At 36.2% G+C, this 19,440-nt stretch overlaps 2 protein-coding genes across 3 annotated transcripts; one reads left to right on the forward strand and one right to left on the reverse strand.

The window, feature by feature from the left end:
• The first annotated feature begins 5,228 nt into the window (after positions 1–5,228).
• LOC133703180 (uncharacterized) lies at positions 5,229–7,330 on the forward strand. Its single transcript, XM_062127631.1, has 3 exons — positions 5,229–5,628; positions 5,973–6,397; positions 6,659–7,330. Exons 1-3 carry the CDS (start codon positions 5,464–5,466, stop codon positions 7,095–7,097), a joined length of 1,029 nt encoding a protein of 342 aa, XP_061983615.1. The 5' UTR covers positions 5,229–5,463; the 3' UTR covers positions 7,098–7,330.
• A 293-nt stretch (positions 7,331–7,623) lies between these two features.
• On the reverse strand, positions 7,624–19,025 carry LOC133703178 (homeobox-DDT domain protein RLT1-like). Of its 2 annotated transcripts, XM_062127628.1 has the most exons (18): positions 18,310–19,016; positions 17,381–17,812; positions 16,842–16,924; positions 15,783–16,118; positions 15,571–15,660; positions 15,330–15,494; positions 15,009–15,231; positions 14,782–14,882; positions 14,399–14,485; positions 14,140–14,292; positions 13,886–14,041; positions 12,793–13,002; positions 12,052–12,723; positions 11,403–11,957; positions 10,122–10,748; positions 9,885–9,989; positions 9,018–9,281; positions 7,624–8,717 (listed from the first exon to the last, which is right to left on the reverse strand). In XM_062127628.1, exons 1-18 carry the CDS (start codon positions 18,446–18,448, stop codon positions 7,962–7,964), a joined length of 5,154 nt encoding a protein of 1,717 aa, XP_061983612.1. In that variant the 5' UTR covers positions 18,449–19,016; the 3' UTR covers positions 7,624–7,961. The 2 variants fall into 2 exon arrangements, with proteins under 2 accessions (XP_061983612.1, XP_061983614.1); XM_062127630.1 differs by lacking the exons at positions 7,624–8,717; positions 9,018–9,281 and adding an exon at positions 9,299–9,488 and having other exon boundaries at positions 18,310–19,025.
• Positions 19,026–19,440: the final 415 nt, after the last annotated feature.

Here is a 19,440-nt window from a genome sequence, read left to right on the forward strand (position 1 = left end):
GTACCTACAGCATGAACATGTGGTGTATTTAGTATTTTTATCTTTTCATCTTCATCTTCATCTTCATCTTCATCAAGAGAACATATTTTCTTAGATAATTTCATTTGTTTATATATGAATGAGAGTATCCATTGAATTAGAATTATCAATGTAAAATATTTTTTAAAATTTTATCTAAATATTGCTCTTGAGATAGATAAGAGATCTACATTTTCTATTTCTAATAATTTGAATACCCAATACATGCTTCATCTAAATCTTTAATCTCAAAATAGAATTTCAAAAAATATTTCAATTTATTCAAATATTCAATATCATTACCAGCAATCAAAATATCAACACCACAATGTCATACACCGTATTAGCGTCTCTAGTCAAAGGATAGGTTGAAAGTCCCATTTGAGATAGCGTGGAAATTGTGAAGAGATGAAGAACTGAGAGTAGAGCTGTAGAGGTGTGGTGTGGTGTGGTTACGGGGCTGGTTAGGGCTTGTAGTCTTTGCTCCCATGTGGTGTCTTCCATGGATTCATGACCACACTCTTGCCGATGAGGTTGGAATTTGGATAAGAATAGAAGACGTACGCAGAAAGACACTGTGGAGGCGGGCCAGCCAAACTCTTATGCGGAATGGCCCTTGGAACTTTCGGTCAAAACTTGTGCTCTTCGACTTTTTGTATGTTATTGGTTAAAAATACTCCACCACACTGTATGGTCTCTACCATAAGCAGATGTTTCTTTCTTGCACAGATGCTTAAGATAAAGAGTACCATTACTCATGCAATAACAAGGGTCGAAAATAAAGCAAATAAGCTGGATGATTGGCATAGATTAACTGATGAAGATGTATGGCCATTAGAAAATCCGAAATCGAGAATATGTGAATTTACGAAGCAAGATTATCAAAGGGCATATATTTATCAGAAAATCGGAAGTCAAGAATGTATAAGACAGTATGGAATCAAGAAAAACAGCTTTTGATTTTCTCTACGTTAAGCTATTTACCAATGAAAATGCATCAGGAGCACGAGGAGCTGCAATGGATTTAGTAACACACGTTGGTTTGGCCATAATATATATATGTGCTAAATCAAACGCACCCGTCTGCATATCATATTTTTAAAGAATCAAAGGAAATTCTGATGTAAAGAGGGAAAAAGCTATCATAAATGCAATGTGTTTAGGCTATCATGCAACGAGTATGAAGCAATAATTCCATTTCCCATGCTGCTACTCAATACAGACGATATGGTACAAGAGTATAAATTTGGGCTTGAGAAGCTGCAAGAAGAACAGCGGTGAAACCGGAAACAAAACTCCAGCATGATCCAAGAAGAAGATGAAACAACATCATTGACACAGAGCAACTCCCTTGCTTACTCCTAGGAAGCTGAATAGTTGATGCAGCATCCCACTCTGCTGTTCTTGTTAAAGTAAAAGAGAGTCTGGGAGCAGGGAAAGGGGTGAAGGAATGAAAGGTTATTGGCATTTATACCACGTAAAATACCATTTCCTTGTTAGCAAGGCAGGCAGTGAACTCATGTCTTTCCATTTCCCGTTTGATGAAACCTTGCAACTACAAAAAATGAAATGATAAAGGTTAACTTTCAGCTCAATCACAAGATTATTTATGACAATGCATAGATGATGCAACAGTTGCCATATTCTGCTTAAGCTCAATGAAAGAAACACAAAAAAAACAGACGGATCATATCATCAAATTATGTTGAGCAGTAAAGTGTTTGCATTACATGATTGACATCCATGATTCAGTATTTAATGACTGAACGATTTACTGTCGAATTCAATTTGATCAACTCTCTTACTTATCATTGAAAAATAATTTTGACCAACGAAAAACCTTAAACACCACGGCATGTTTAAAAAAAATGACTGATGATTAGATTCATCATAGAGAAAACAAGGCAAAAAAATAAAAAATAAAAACTGTACAAAATTAAGAAAGCATGTAGGGTGAGTACAAACCTCATGGTGGGACTCCTTTACCATTGCATAGAATCTTTTAAACCAGGGGAAGGTTTGAGAGATGTAAGCTCTTGAGGGAGACTCTTCGCCAAAATGTGAACTACCCATGAGCAAACGGAAGATGTTCACCAGAGAGATCACACTGAAGAACTGTAAATCCACACAAAGGAATTAATTTGGTCAAAGCCTACATATGTGATAATTTACCAGGAAAAAGAGACTTAGTTCTTTTAGTAGCATTGCTATTGTTCATAATGTGAGGAGATGTTTTTTTAGTAGTGTTGTTATTGTTCATAATGTGAGGAGGTATTAAAACTTCATTTATTTTTCCTAAATAATATCAACAAATTGACCTAGACATGCAAAAATATCTTGTTTTTACCTCTAAAAAAGTCCATCTCGGTCTCGCAGAAAGCTGGTACTTCATGTATAAATAGAAGAAAAATAAAAGAAATAACCTAAAAATAAATCAAATAAACTTGTGATAATCTTCAAAATCTGTAACCATGACATGAAATTAAGACCAACCTCATAAAATAAAAATCCTAAAAAATAATGCAGCAAATATTATATATCATATAGAAAAGACTGTATTACCCCTAATAGCAAGGTCATTGATTTTTTATTAGAAGCAAAAAATATTAATTATATTATTGTGGTGAATAGTAATATGTGTCTAGGGATACAATGAATTTTTCATGCCAATCAATTTTATTTTTTAATGAGATTTAATCTTTGTACTTTAAATTTTAGATTTAAGTTTTCTTATACTTTGGAGCATTTGAGGGGGTGTTTAGGACAGCAATAGAAGTTGTTTTTTAAAGTGTTTTTTGTTTAGAATATTAAAATAATATTTTTTATTTTATTTTTTAAAATTTATTTTTTATATCAGCACATAAAAACAAATAATTTTTTAGAAAAAGTACTACCCAAGAACGCCAAACACCCCTGAAATTGGTTCCTTAGGGTAGTTTTTCAACTATTTTAGAAGGGAAAAAAACATAAAATTTATTTTTGTTTTTCTGTTTTTGCTTTTCTTTTTCTCGCTCTGTTTCTCGTTTCCTTCTCTCCCCTCCAGATCTCCTGATTCCTCCATCTGTTGCTTAATAAATCCTGTCACCATCATTCTTTGTGCAAAGATATGCGCCTCAACCTCAAGTAGTGATTAATATCTTTTTTGGCCTAACCATACCATATTTGTGCTTTATGGAAGGAAGTTAAATCCCATGCATGTGAGTTTGTTGAATTCTCTTTGCAAACTTTGTTAAATGAGCTTGAACTGTTTGAAAATATTTAGAAGATCAAAACCCTGCAATAACGGAAAACAAAATTAATTATTATTCAGCGGGTAAAAGAAAATTAAAAACAGAGAATTTATGTTTTTTTAAATTAAAATGGATGAAATTCAAATAGAAGGACTAAATTAAAAATAAATCAAAGTATAAAGGAGATGAAAGTGAAAATTAAAAGTACAAAAACTACATCATATACCAAATATACTAAATTGCATTAAGGATTCACTATAGGATAGACTCAGTACACTATTCACTATAATATACGCCGACATCTATGGCCTAGGCAAAAATAAATAAATTGAATGCCTCTCTTAAACTCTCATTTAAGGTATTTTGATATTTTTACATGGGTCATTCGTTATTATTAATTTATGTGAGGGTATTTTTGTCTATATAGAATTTTTATGAACAGTTAAATAACGAGAATACCTCTAAGACTAAAAAAAATCAATTGTTTCGGGTAGAGATATATAGATATTTTTAGTTTTTCATATGCAAGAAAATTATAAATGTATCATTGGATCCAAGAAATTTAATGCATTGGGTCAGGGGTATTAGAGTCTTTTACCTCTAGTTTTGTCGTTAATTGTTGGTTTTCATAAGGGAAGATTATTAATTTACCATTAAAATAGTAATTTAATTATGAAAAAGCTGCTGATGCATGTTCAACACGCGTCAGCAAATGCACCATTTAGACGGCGTGTGTGATACCACCAGGTGGCCTTGCGCCGTTTCTCTAGATGTGCCATCATATCATCTTTCATATGGAGTGGTATGTGGCAATTCACAGTTATCGAATTGTTGTCGGTGAAAGTTTGATTTTTTTTCCTTTCTTTTCTTTTTTATGACAAGTAATATATATCATTGTCCTCTTTGTTTTCTAATTTTCAATTCCAGTCCTCATTATTTTAATTTCTTATTTCATTCTTATTTCATTTATAGAAGTTATTTTTCTTTTCAATTTAGTCCTTCTATTACAATATCTCATATTTTTTTAGTCCTTATTCTTTAATTTCTTATTTTGTTCTTATTTCTTTTATAGAAGTTTTTTTTTTCAATTTAGTCTTTCAATTATAATTTTTTATATATTTTGTTTTTCATTTCGGTCCTCATTTTTTTTTCTTGGCACTTTTGTTGAAGTTTTTTGGCTTTCAATTTCATCTTTCAATCAAATTTTTTGTTGATTTTTTTTTCACTTATCATTATGCACTGTTTTTTTTTAAATATTGGTTTTGTGATTATTTTCAAGTTTTTTATTTGAGTTTATTTCGATCTCGTGACCTAGGTCACAGGTTTTGCATGCTTTTTTTTTAATAATTTTTTTTTAATTGTTCTGTTTCTGTTTGATTTTTCAAGATTTTATTCTAATTCATTTATAATATTTTTATACAAATAAATTTTATTTTAAAAAAATAAAAAAATATTTATTTTGAAATAATATTGATGATGTATTCGGCTTTCCGTAAGATTTTTTATGGCACGTGTTTATTTAGTTAGTTTCATTTATATTTATCTTTTAATTCATGAGTTTTTTAGGGTGTGAATTTATTTTTTATTAACTTAAATAAATAAGTTTAGTAAACACAATCAAGTTAAAATCTTATTTTATATGATTAAATATATTAATCTATATTTATCTCTTGATTTTTTTCAGTTTTTTTATAATTAACAAGTTTTTTATTTACATAAATAATTATTTTTTTATTTATTTAAATACTTGCATGCTTTTAATTTACATTTTGAATTACAAAAAAAAGTTAAAACAGCTAATATGCCCCATGTTGTTTTTTGAAAAAAAAAAAACATAACCCCTAGCGAATCACAGACTAAATGGCTAATATGACCTAAAATTCAAGGGAGGAAGGCCCATTTAGAGTAAAACAAAAGGTAAAATATAATCATTCGAAAAACACCACTAAAGGGTAAAAAGAAGATAAATTTCCTCACTGTGACACCAATCTTTCTGGAAAATTCCACATCTTTCTTCATGGCCCTCAAGATGTTCGAGACACATCCTTCTCTTTCTTATTTTATCCCCCCCTCTTGCCCATCAAAACCAACACCACATCCCCAACGAGCAGCAATAAAACACTACAACCCCAGCACCGCAGCGTATAACCAGTTTTTGAACTCTCAAGTTTTGGCAGGGAATTAGTTAAAGAAGAGTAGAAATCTCATTATAGTAATGGGTGTGGATTACTACAACACATTGAAGGTTGACAAGAATGCTAAAGATGAAGACTTGAAGAAGGCTTATAGAAAGCTAGCTATGAAATGGCATCCTGATAAGAACCCGAATAACAAGAAAGAAGCTGAGGCCAAATTCAAACAGATCTCTGAAGCTTACGAGGTTGGTATCATGATCACTCTACCTTGTATCTCTATTCTATACGTAACAGTTCTTTATTGCTATATGTTTTTAATGCTCTGCATACGGAGTGATAGTTCTGTTCTAGAGGGGCAGCTACTTATCTGGACTGGCGGCAATTGGTCACCTTTCACGTTGAAATCACATTTTAGGATCTGGGTTTTGCTTTTTTTCCCCATAATTGCTGGCCTTTTTAGGATTTCCCCATCAAAATCTTCCCTCTTTTTATGGTGTATAGACAATTTATTGCCTCTCATATTTGGTCTCTTTTTAGATCATGCAGAACTAAATAGGATATCATGTTTTGCATGTTGATTATTTTACAGGTTCTAAGTGATCCTCAAAAGAGAGCAATTTATGATCAATATGGTGAAGAAGGGCTTAAAGGTCAGGTTCCACCACCAGAAACTGGTGGTCCAGGAGGAGCAACCTTCTTCTCAACAGGAGATGGGCCGGCAACATTCAGATTCAATCCGAGAAATGCTGATGACATTTTTGCTGAATTTTTCGGCTCCTCGAGTCCATTTGGAGGAATGGGAGGTGGTGGTGGTGGTATGAGGGGTGGTTCAAGGTCATTTGGTGGAATGTTTGGGGATGATATTTTTAGTTCTTTTGGCGAGGGACGTCCAATCAATACAGCTCCTCGGAAAGCTCCTCCAATAGAGAATACATTGCCTTGTAGCCTGGAGGAGCTCTACAAGGGGACCACTAAAAAGATGAAGATTTCAAGGGAGATTGTTGATGTTAGTGGGTAAGTGGTACCTTATGAATCTTGTCTTTCTACTTGTATCCCTATATTAATAGACATGATATTGTTTGTATGAACAAGACAGCAATTGCATGCTTTGATTTGTATCATACTTTATATCTTAATTTTGGCTATGGTGTGTTCCTTCATGTCTTTTGGATGCTTTGAACTTGATGGGATTGAACTTGCCGTGCACCCCTAGCCAACCTTTCTTCAGCATGATCCTTTCTCTCGCATATATTAACTGCTGGTTTTGTGATACAGGAAAACACTGCCCGTGGAGGAAATCTTGACTATTGATATCAAGCCTGGTTGGAAAAGGGGAACAAAAATAACCTTCCCAGAGAAAGGTAATGAGCAGCCAAATGTTATCCCTGCAGATCTTGTCTTCGTAATCGATGAGAAACCACACAGCACATTCACAAGGGAAGGCAACGATTTGGTTGTGACGAAGAAGATACCTCTTGTGGAAGCTCTAACAGGCTGTACCGTTCATCTCACGACCTTGGATGGGAGGACCCTCACCATCCCCGTCAACAACGTGATTCATCCGAACTATGAGGAAGTAGTCGCCAAGGAAGGTATGCCAATACCGAAGGACCCATCAAAGAGGGGCAACTTGAGAATCAAGTTCGACATCAAATTCCCAACAAGGCTATCTGCTGAGCAGAAGTCAGGAATCAAGAAACTATTAAATTCTTAGATCCGGCCGATAGTACATGTGAATATTTTTTGAGATGGTTGTGAGTTTCTGCCCCTGTCTTGTCTGTATGGCTGGATCAATAGAGCATTCATTGTCAGGATGAATAAAAGGCAGCGGTTTCAGCCTGTGCCCTATTGGATTATATAGTGTGTACTAATGATAACTACTAAACGAAGTCATAAGAAGATGCTTGTCTTAAACAGCACTGGAATGCTACAGAATAGTTTCGTTCTTGTGCTCTCTGGGCGTGTGGCTAGCAAAGACAGGGAGATGATACCACCTGCTCTTTTCCCCCATATTTTGTTTCCCTTGGGCTATTGGCTCTTCATCTTTAGTCTCGCATTTCAAGTATTTTACGTTCGCCTTCGATTGGAAACAGAGGCAGCCTGGGGAGCCGCTGGGTCTCCATGTCATGCTTCATGGAAGGATGTGAAAATCCCCAGCCCCGGGCTTGCGCTTATAAGCTTCTCGTCGGCGTTTCTTGTTACCTTCGCTAAGAAAGAAATTCTCAGGAAAAGGGAAAATGTAACGTTAATTTGCTATATTGACAAATCTGTGTCAGACAAAACTTCATATAAAGTAGAACCAAAAAAAGGGGGGAAAAGCCTCATTTTCCAGGACACGCTTACAAATACAATCCAATGCCTCACTAACAATGATGAATTACAACGCGAATCTGTCTAATTACTTTCTACCTCCTCTTTCTGCTATGTATTGCCTGCTAAAATAAGAGCAAGGGGCAATTCTCTTTCTTACTTCCCCCTATTATACATTAATTTAGCTGGCTGCCAGTCAAGCTGCGTGATTCAAAATTTTAAAGGCAGCTCAAATATATGACTATATCAAGCGCATTAGAAATATGCTTCAGTCACTGTACTCGTCTGAATCCGCAGAGTCCATACCTTCATCACTCTGCGCCTGTTTGGCAGCTCTGTCTGATCCATCACTCATTTCCATGTCCCCCTCTGAATCATCATCTCCCATAGCTTCAATGCCGTTAGAAACATTTGCATCATCATCACTCACCTCCATTGGATTTCTATTCCAACCATTGGAAATGCCATTGAAACCTGGTTCCCAATTTCCTTGCCCATATACCTCTTCAACATTATCATCAGATTCTGCTTCTTCCATAATGTTGCTATTATCATCACCATTCATCCTGCCCTTTTTAACACTCCAATCTTCATCACCAATGTTTCCGAATGATTTAATATAGTTGTTGTGGACAGCTGATTTTTTCGATGTGGAGGCAACCTTGTCAGTCATCCGACCAAGCAAGGGCTCCTTGGGTTGCATCTTTTCCACTCTCCTCTTCCTTACTGTGCGTCGACCCCGACTAGTTGCTTGCAAATTTGTTTTTTTCCCCTGCTGCCTTGGTCCCTGATTCAAATTCTGAGTTCCCCTCGAAGAACTCTTCCTGCCTGTATCAGATTTTAAACCAGGCATTCTTCTCTGCCACTTTGTTGGAAGTCCTTGATCGCGCCTCCCTCGTCCACGTTTATAACTGCTCTGCTTACCACGTAGATCAACAATATCTTCTTTAATGTGCTCTTCTTGCTTTGTATCTTTTAATTCAACATCTTCATTCTTAAAGGGAGAATATCTTGAAGAAAGCTTCTGCATATGAGAAAAACCAGGCATATATAATCACATTCAAAGAATATTTCATATCAGGGATCAGCTATAATTTTCCAAAATGCCACTGGTGATGATCTTTTAACTCAGTGTGTGGCCCCAATTTGCCCATAAAAGGCGCCTTATCAAGCATGGGTTTGCATCCACACTCTTCCCCTAACCAAGGGTATAGGTGATGATCATTCTAAAAGCTGTTAAAACTTGTGGGATCGTAGCAGATCTTAGCAATGGCAGTAAATGAAACAGAAAGTGAACAAAAAAAGCTGGGGAGAATTAACTGACCATATATAGTTTGACTGGTTTTTCTGCAGAGGGCTTGGGTTTCTCATTCTTTACATAAATAATAGATGCATCTAGCTCAAAAAGCCTCAGGGCCACAGCTGCAGTGGTTTTTGGCATCCATGGAAGTACAGGAACCAATCCCAGACTAGCAGAATCATGTGCTGCACTCCCTGACAATGCAGAGGAGCCCAATAATTCTTTAGTCATCTCAAAATTCGATGACAATCTCTCTCTTTTTATGGCACTCTCAAACACGGTCAATATCTGCAAAATGAACTCTAAAATAAGCAAAAACATCCCACCAGGTATGCAATATTCTTGTTATTGTAATGTCTTGTTGCAAATCCACACGCGCATTTGTCCATTTAAATGCACATTAGCTAAGCAAATTGTTTATCCACATGGGCAAGCAAATTGTTAATCCACGTGGGCATATCGAAATCCATAGTCTTTTCCAGCCTCAGGACTGCACTGCAGCAAGACCATAACAGGGCAACAGCAGGATAAATTAATACATATCATTCTTCTATCTAGCGCTCATAAATATGCATAACAGGGCAACAGCAGGATAAAATTAATATACATCATCCTTCCATCGAGCATACCCATGAAATGTTTTTTTTTTTTAAAATAAATAAGTGTCACGATAACAGTATGTTTTCTCTGAACAAAAAAAAAAAAAACCACTTCCCTGCCCCATCATTAACAGAACACAAGTAATCGTAATAGAAGTAAAAAAGAAAATCACAGAGCATCACTATTTAGGGAAAGAAACTAACTAGGCATTACATATTTATGCCAGATATTGAACAGGAAAAACACAAAATATGCATGTTAATTTTTTGTGATGTGTAATAAGTTGAGAACCTGCAGGAGTTCCTCAGTTGATGATGGCATTGCCAACTTCATACCCCAGTCCTTCCTGGGGATTCCCATCCAAAATGACTCAAGAGCTTCTTGCGGAACAGATACCTGCAAACTCAAAAGTGAATAATATCAGTCAGCATGATTAATAATCATCAACACTTGGGACCCAGACTAAGAAAATATTTTCCTTTCATTTGTAAAAAGATTTAATTACACTGTCATATGAAAATTTCCAACCTCAATGCAACTTAAAAGTGCCGTCAGCAATCTGGTTCCTGGAGGTAAAGAAGAATCACAAGTACATGCATTTCCAGGATCAATCTTCCTTTTCTTTTTGCATTGAATCTCATGTTCAGCAAAATCAAATTTCTTGTTTTCAAATTTAAATGTTTGGTGGCAAGAAAGACAGTGGGGGTCTTCAGAGAGATAAGTGTCAAGACACAGGTCACAAGTGTCCAATAATTGCTCACATCTTTTCTTTCCATATTTCACGGCACATAATGTTGAGGAATTAAAGCACTCTTTCCACATCCAGTTCTGAAAATCCTGGTACCTTTTCAGAGCACCCTTCTTCTCTGCTGAATTTCTGCCAAGCTCAATACTAAACAAAGAAAAAGCATCCAAAGTATCTGAGCTGGAAACACAAACCATACTGCTAGGGCTGTCGTCTGCTGGGCAATCAGCAGTGTCTGTTTCAGCTGTTTCTTTTTCATCTGTGGTTCCACTTTGGCACACAATGTTTGCAGATCCCAAGTTTCTTTGAACATTTTCTTTGAAAGATGATTCAATCTTTTGCAACATTATACACAAATGAGATTCCCTAACCCCACGTGTATCCAAAGATGATAAAAGTGTATCAAAAGCCTGAACAGAAATAGAGTTGAATATGGTATCAGTGAATGCTGCAAGGCATCAACCAAAGAACAAAAACTCATCATATGATCCAAGGAGGTTCACATCCTCATGTGATCAATCATGAGAGATAAAGGGAGACTAGCATCCATCAGTAAAGAGATTATTCCCAACTCTAGCAAGTGGAAGAGAAGTCCTCAGAGAAAATTTCTTGTTTTTAATACTACGACAACCTCTAAGGAAAAAGACGGCAGAAAGGTAGAAGATGAAAAGAGAAAACATGTGCTTCCACCAGAAGAGATATCATATATTCTTGTTCTTAGATGTTTCCCCAAGAAAGAAGGAAAAGCATAAATTCTCTCCAAGATTCTCTAACAATTGCATGTCAAAGCTACATGAAACCAAAGGACAACATCATCATATCCCCCCCTTCTCCCCAATAGGTTGCATCAATACAAATACAATTATTCAGATTATGTCTGCGACTACTATATCCATGGTCATTGGGGGATAACTGGCGGTATTCATCTTAAGAATCCCATTTTAACTCTGGCTTTAAGAGTCCAAGCAAAAATTAAAAAACTTTTATCACAAATTCTTAGAGATTATTACAGCAGAGCTTGCAATCAAAATATAAAATGCATAAATCACAAAGAGATGAATTACCTCTTCCGAATCAATAACCCTCCAATTTCCATCATGTAATTCTACAAAGATCCTACCAGAACAAGGATCATTTCTAGAAGCAGATGCCACAAATTGCCAGTACCTATTTCGTCTGCGATCTTGGCCAAGGGGCAAGGACCTGTAAATACACATCTCTTCTGCTAGGTGGGCAATATAAGCTTTCAATTGTGAACGGGACCTTTTTGAAGCATAACCATGCTGCTGAGCTGAAATGTTATCTGGATTCAAGGAAAGATCTTGAATAACCAAAGCTTTCTCAGAAAGAGCACAGCTTACATGATTCTCTACATCTTCTGGTAATGGTTTCTGATCCTCAACATTACTTGGAGATGCTTCCTTATTTTTGCCATCAACAAGAACCAAGGGGCTTTGGTTGCCCTCCACGGCAGAACTAGTGACTTGTGTTTCAACTTTTCCCCCAGTAAAAGATGGAAAATCTAATTTACTGATGAACTCTTCTTTCAACCGACTTCTATCTAATTGTGCCTCAGCCCACATTTGCTTTTTAAGAACATTTGCAGCTTCCAAACGATCCTGTAAAACTTTATATTATTTACAAGGGAAAAACTAGCAGCTTCCTGGCATGAAAGTGATTTAACATTTGACAAAACAGAATTAGAACATTTACCTCAAGAACAGCACGGATGGAATTCCCTTCGTTCGAAATACCAACTAACACAACAAGGGCACTAAGACGTTCTTCGACACTGAGATGAGAGTATTCCCCTTCAGTGAGTCCCTGAATCCATGATTCACCTGAGTTGTTTTCATCAATTTCAATATTTTCTTCATCTGCATTATTAGTCCCCTCATCTTTATGAGTAACACACTGCTCAATGATACTAGGAGCCACTGCATCCTTTGGGCCATTCAAAGAGAAAGATGAAAGACCTTTCTCACACTTATTTTGTACAGTTAATGAAGCGTCATTACTGACTTTACCACTTCCACTCCCAGATAAAGCATTTACTTTGCTAGAATGGACAGTGCTTTTGTTAGAACTCATTGGAGTAGCTAAATCATCAACTTCAGGATCCTCATCAGCATCTCCTTCAGAGTCCTCATCTCTTTCAACATCATCAGCATCTTCTCCACCCAAAAATCCATTTTCAAAAATTCTAATTTTCTTTCTGGCTTCTGCAAGTATCGCCTCAGCATCAGCAGGATCCTTTCTGAAAGCTGCCCGTACACAATATGTTGAAGGAGCAATTCTTTCAAAAAGCTTTTGATCCCTTGTCAAAGCAACAGAAATAGAAGCCTCTGGCGTCTTGCTTGTTGTCAGGTCTCGAAGTCCAGATTTCTGCAAGCAAAGGGGACAAATGAGAACAATGACAGTGAGGAAAAATTAATTTTAACAAACAAAACTCACCTGAATCCTGTCTGCAAGTTCTAGCACTGTTAATCCTTTGCTACCTTCAAGAGAAAGAACATGAAAAGCTGCAAACTTAACAGTTCCAGGTGTCAACCGATGCCTGGATCTTCTAGGAAGTAACAAACCCTTTTCTCGCATTAACACAAATGCATTTTCAGCTGCTGATCCGTTGCGTATAATAGAAACAATATCTTCACAATCTTTAACCTGCAACTAACAATACAATCATCTGTGAGTACATGAAAGGACAAAGCATAAAAATAATAATCAGTTCACAAACATCTTATTATACACATTTGCAAGAGCTAATAACAGGCACTTAAAAAATGTAGTGGAAGTTATCATCCAGATCGAACTTAAATTAATAGCAAAGCATGTAATTTAACAAGTGCTGAAGCATAATTAAGCTAAAACCCACCTAGAAACATCTTAGTATGCCATAAAAACTAATAAAGGTCATTAATAAGTATCCTATCTTAGGAGGGAAAATTGAAAACAATCCTACCATTCAGCATTTTTGCATAGATGCCTGCCCTCAAGACCCAAACAAGAAACTTTATTGTTGCAAGCCTAGGACTTTCACAAGCACACCAAAGATGACTAGTGCCATTTATTTGATGAGTTAGTTATAAAGGCACAACAAAATCCTGAAGAATCATAATGCCAAATAGTCCTAAATAATGAATTCACTATGAAAAAAGGCAGATATATCACAATTAACAAATTCCCAGAAAATAACCATATTCTAAAACTACTACTGAACTACAAGTGAAGTTTCAACTGTCCATTTTCTTGACTGTATTATTCCTCCTCTCTTCAGCTGTACATCGTTCTCTTACCAGCTCCAATGAAAGCTTTAATCTTTGATTAAATGTGCTACCTCACTATTTTTCTTGTTTCTCCCCATCTTCCAAGTCTCAATCAATGATATCAATAAAGTAATTCCAATTGTTACTGCTCTGAACATCTGTTGGTGTATAGGAATTCAGCTCTCTCTAAACCAGTTTTAATTGGCACATATATTGCACATTAAAGGACCTAATGCAGGAAGAAAATAGAAGAAAATGAAGCAATCAAGACAAGGACAAACCTCGTCAATATCACCCAAACCTGCCCATGTTGCACACTTTTTCTTCAACCGTGGCCCAAACCCTGCAGACAATGCCAATTGCCGGAGTATTTCGGGCCATGTTAATGAATTTAAGTGTTGCTGCCAGTTGCGTATATCAAAGCCCCATGTATGCGCCTAATAGATTTAAGTAAAAATATAAAATGGTTCAGCATCAATTGAAAGGGTATCACTCCAATGAATATCAGTAAGCACTTCCATGGAGTAGATCTTACCCCTTGAACAATTTGTGGATGTCCGCCTTCAGGATTGGCTGTATAATATTGATTTATCCCTAATCCACTAGATGGTGTCCTAGCAACATCTTCAATGTCTTTAATTATTAATTTCAGAAGAGCAACATGTAATTCACCAAGCAATCTCGAATCCTAAAATCAAAATGCCATAAAAATCAACTAAGAGCAAAAGGATGATGCATAAAACGGAGTTAGAGAAAACAAAATTGACCATGATAAAACTCCATTAGAAACTCACATAGTCATGGAAAGCTTGAACAAACTCATTGAGTGTAAATGGCCATAGCCCAAGGACATCAGCAAAAGTAATAAAAAACTTCCAGACCTGAAAAAGACAAATTTAAGGGGGGCTCAAAATACAGACAAGAAATTATTAACATTATCAAAAAATTCTCTGAAGCAACATAACAAGCATAGACAAACAGTGTAGAAGACAGCATAACTTTCATGAGTTAAAAACAAATGGCACAAATGAGCACCAAAAAATAACCCTGCTAGGAGTTATCAGAATTTTGTTAGTGGAACTAGAATGTACACTAGTGAATCACATGCTAATCAGAAAATCCTGGATTGATAATACATAACAGAGCTCAGGGAAATAAAAGCGAGTTTAGGACATACCATCAGAAGATTCCCAATATTTTCTTCAGAATCTAACCAAGGTTGAAATCCAAATGATTTTTTTAATTGCACGGCCTCAGATGGGAATGTGATCAACAAGTCTGGAACACAGAATATTGCTTTTGTAACTACTAAAATGTTAAAAATAAACTTCTAACCCTCCTATTTCAACAGAAAAAAATCAAATTATTCTTTTAAATTGTGGTCTAGTCATCAGATATGATTACCTCTAAATGAATCGAGATTTTGCAAAGTATCATAGTTGAGGTTAACTATTGAGGCTAAGCCTTTGCTTGCAGCAATCAATTCCATGAGTTCTAGCTGTTCATCCTCAATAAGATCCAAAGAGTCTTTAGCAATCTTGCGTGCAGTTGCTTTCTCCATGGCAGCTTTGCGTTTCACTGCCTCTTTCTCTCTACGAAGCTCTTCTTTTTGCCTTATTTTCTCAGCCTTGAAAATAAACAAAGGAAACCGAAGAGATAGAATACAGCTATCTAAACATTAAAAAAAACTGGCTAAAAGCTCAGAATAGGGGACTTGAAACTCACTCTTAAATACTCTTTCTGCATAAACTTTTCTCTTCGCTCAAGTTCACGTTTTTGCTCCCGAAGTGATCTCTCCTCCTCTCTTTGCTTTTCACGCACTAATCTCTCTTCTTCTTTTCGTCTCTCACGGTCAAGCCTTTCCATATCTTTCCTCATCCGTTCTTCATTCTGAGATTGCAAGTTCAAACATCAGAATCAGATGAAAAAAATACATGTTGGCATCCGATGCATGTTAACATAGTACCTTCCGCCTTAAAATATCTTGTTTCTCAAGCTCTTTGCGTATCCGAATCTCATGAGCTTCAACTTCTCTTGCAGTTCTAGGTTCATCGATCTACAAAAGGCAACCACATATATTATTACCAATCCTTGATTAAATGACACGCGCGCACGCGCAAAGAGAGAGAGAGAGAGAGAGAGAGAGAGAGAGCAAAGTTTTTGATGACTTCATAATACCTTGTGTTTCCTTTCCAACTGCAGCTCAGTGTCATTGTGGAAAGTTTGTGCATCAGAAAAGACATTTGGATTTTCTAGTCCCATAATAGGATGACTAATAGATTGAGCACTTGTTCTATTTTTTGTAAAGGTGTCTTGTTGCAAGAGATAGTCACCATCCCTTTGAGGTGATGAAAACACATGCCCCCTCTTGTCTTGTTGAGACAAAAGGCGAGCACGTGGTATTTGGCCTACACCAAATGGTGAAGCTCTTCCCCTCAAAGTGTCAACTGGTGAATCATGATAAGGAGATTGGATATGCGGTCCATATGTATCAGATCGAATACTGGCCGGATCCTGGAGAAAGTGATACTTATTAGGAGCCTTTGCAGAGGTATAAGATTGAATTGCTACTTAGGAGTCTAACCAATATGAACTATGTGAAATACATAATCTACACTATAGAAGTCCAACATTTACACAGGAAGGCACACATCATATCAATCTATGGTACTGTTATCATGAAAATATTGGTTATTTATGGAATCCAGTGCAGAAGTGGAGAAATCCCCAAACAATGGAGAGAACAAGCTATAAGAACTTGATAGATATGCAACAAGGTCAATTCCATTAGCTTGACAATAATTAAAAAGCAGACTTCCACTACCTTCAGGCTGTCACCTATTATCATTTTGTGCTTTTCAAGAAGGATGGTTTCTTCTTTGTTAGTTGTCAATTGCTAATTGCAGGTTGCTATTATCTTGCAATGGATTTAGATATAATAGCAGTCCTAGCAATAAGAGAACACAGAACCTCATCTGACCAAAGAGATGGTAATATAGGCTAACCAAAGTAAAAAAAGAAAAGACCAAGATACCAAGAAATTGGAACAGGGGAAAAAAATGAAAAATCCCTAGTTTAATGACCAATAACTTTTGGATGCTGACAGCACACCATCGCATCACAAACCATGTTGCAGTTCTATAGTAGCCAGGAAATACAAAAAAATCTCAACCAACATTGTACATGTAACGTGCACAACAAAAATAAAAGAAAGATATGATGAATTTGAGAAACTACTTTGCTTGATTTAGCATCACGTCGCTCATATACTTTGTCCTCATAAGAATACCCCATTCGCTTTGGTTGTTCTGTAATTGCAGCTGCATAAGTGTACATAAATATATTTAGCAAATGTGATCCCAACATCAAAAGAATAAAAAGTTCACAGGTCAATGTTTAACAGAACATAGAGAAAAGTTTTGTTTCTTTACCACAAATATCAGTGAACAAACAATTAGAATCAGAAACACTATCCTAATTCATAAAGTTTCATTTCAAATATCCCAACGAGCACAATTTTTAGTTGTAATTAGAGTACAAGTGAAGTTCAGTTGTTCATTTCAAATAACAAACAAGCAAATGTAAAAACAGTAAAAATTAGCACCAAAAGGCATGGAATAAAATAGCATCCATGACGACTAAGCATTTTTTTTATTTTGCTCAAAACTGAACTCAGATCACACAATGCCTACGTTCATCCCACCTCAATTCAGAAACAGCCATTACTACAGTATCAAGCAATCAGAAGTACAGCAGTTTTAAAATCAGGCAAGCACCTATGGGTTCCCCAAACGCATCAGGTGGCAAAGGATCAAACTCCATTCCGAGAATTGGTCCATCCTCCCTCAATGGCTCTCCAAGTTGTGCCTCCACACAAGCAATAGCTCTAAGCTCCATAACCGATCGGGGTGATGACTCGTAGTGTCTTCTCACCTTATGGCCATCATCCAAAACCACCTTTCTTGACTCAGAAAGCGGACTAGAACCCGAAACGGACCCGGACCCATAATCACTCCCACTGTCAGCCCTCACTATCCTCATATCCTCCAAAGGAGACTCGGGCAATGGAGCTGCTTTCCGGTGCTTTACTGGATTCTCCTTTCTGTCTTTCAATCTCCTGTGGCAAAACCACATCTGCAACTGCCTATCAGATAGTCCTAATTTCTCCGACAACTCAGCCCGCATCTCATCGGACGGATATGTGTCCTCTGGTCAAACCAACAATGAAACACCAAAAATAAGCCAAATAATACAGCAAGGGGAAAAAAAAAAAACTTAACTACATAACACAAAAAACACATACTTGCGCACACACATAATCCACAAAATAATAATAATAATAATAATAATAATAAAGGAAACAAAATCATCCGAAACCCAAAAAATCAACAAAACAAGCGAAGAGACAAAAATTACACATGGAAAAATTAAAAAAATCCGAAGAAACAACTAAGCTAACACAAAAAAATTAGCTAGCTAGAAGAACAAAATTAACAAAAAGTCACAAAATCTCAATAACACAACAAGTAAGCCTCTACATTCAATAGCACACCAATTAACACGAATTCATGAATGAACGGAATCATAAGCACAAAAAATCGAGAAAATTGAAATCAGAAGAGATCAACAAGCACAAAAGCAAGCAGAAAGATTGAAAACAAAAACAAATAAAACATAGAGAGAGAGAGAGAGGAAGTGCACGGACTGGCATAAGCGTTCTCGAGGGTTTGGAGTTGGAAAGGAGTCTTCATCTGTCGTTTAGGCTTGCTTTGACCTTCATTAGAATTCATAGCATTACTCTTCGATTTGCTGTGATTTTCTCCTTCCGAATTCGCCTCCTCCATCCCAAATCGAGATCGAAAAAATTAGGGTTTACAAAAGAGAAAGAGAGAGAACTGATCGGTTTTACTTTTTCCCCCTCTCTCTCGTATCGTGAGAGTCAAGGCCGCGAGGAGAAATTATTATCATTCCTACCTGCCTTTTATTATCTTCGTAAGAATTAAAATAAAAATGATAAACGCCGCGTGAGAAGAAAATAAAAGAATTGAGCGAGCGAGCGAGCGAACGAACGAATAATATTAATAAGAGAAAATAGAAATAAAAACAAAAACAAAAAGAAAACAGGAAAAGGGAGAAAGGAATCAACAACGAGAGAACAGCAAAAACAAAATAGTCCTTCCTGACTCTAACTCGGATTTCCATTATCTAATAATAATAATAATAACAATAATAATAATAATAATAATAATTGGATATTGTTTTTTAGTGATGCGGTCAGGATTGGATTTTGATTTTTTGTAACACGAACACACTCTTCTGTGTTGAGCAAATTTTTATTCATTCATTCAAGTTTCCTTTTTGTCTTGAAGTTGTTTTACACATGCTGGTCAAGTGGCAGCACTTTCTTTTTTTTATCTGTTTAGACCTCGGGGTTCCTTCCTTTATTCTTATTCTTCATAACAAAAAAAAAAAAAAAAAACGTTTCTTTGTTCGGAGGGATGGCATCATGGGACCTTAGCCATGGCTGTGTTCTTGCTTCCTCGCCGAATAGAGTTCTTTGGATTTCAGCCGAGCCTATGGGATCTTTCGGTGAGTCAATCGTATTCAGATTCTTAGTTTGTGCTTATGGTGGGCCCTTTTCCTTGGGCTGGACTCATTGGAACTGGATCTCATGGGCCTAGATCTCACTTTTATTGTTCGTACAGAATTAAAACTAGCTGTCTTCCCTGCAGGTCAATTTATAATGTCCGAGATGCCAGTGTTTTGTTATTAATATTTAATATTATTATTATTATTATTATTATTATTATTAATATAAATATTCAATTCATTATAA

The sequence above is a fragment of the Populus nigra genome, chromosome 9 (genome assembly GCF_951802175.1).
Source record: "Populus nigra chromosome 9, ddPopNigr1.1, whole genome shotgun sequence".
Lineage (NCBI taxonomy): Eukaryota > Viridiplantae > Streptophyta > Magnoliopsida > Malpighiales > Salicaceae > Populus > Populus nigra.

Excerpts from the sequence above, each read along its gene's own strand:
- LOC133703178 (XM_062127628.1), bottom strand. The coding sequence starts at position 18,448 with ATGGAGGAGGCGAATTCGGAAGGAGAAAATCACAGCAAATCGAAGAGT. Across the intron at positions 14,042-14,139 it reads ATCCACAAATTGTTCAAGGG|GCGCATACATGGGGCTTTGA; the intron begins GTAAGATCTACT and ends TAAATCTATTAG. Across the intron at positions 9,990-10,121 it reads CACTTTTAAGTTGCATTGAG|GTATCTGTTCCGCAAGAAGC; the intron begins GTTGGAAATTTT and ends TTGAGTTTGCAG.
- LOC133703180 (XM_062127631.1), top strand. The coding sequence starts at position 5,464 with ATGGGTGTGGATTACTACAACACATTGAAGGTTGACAAGAATGCTAAA. Across the intron at positions 5,629-5,972 it reads AGATCTCTGAAGCTTACGAG|GTTCTAAGTGATCCTCAAAA; the intron begins GTTGGTATCATG and ends ATTATTTTACAG. Across the intron at positions 6,398-6,658 it reads GAGATTGTTGATGTTAGTGG|GAAAACACTGCCCGTGGAGG; the intron begins GTAAGTGGTACC and ends TTTGTGATACAG.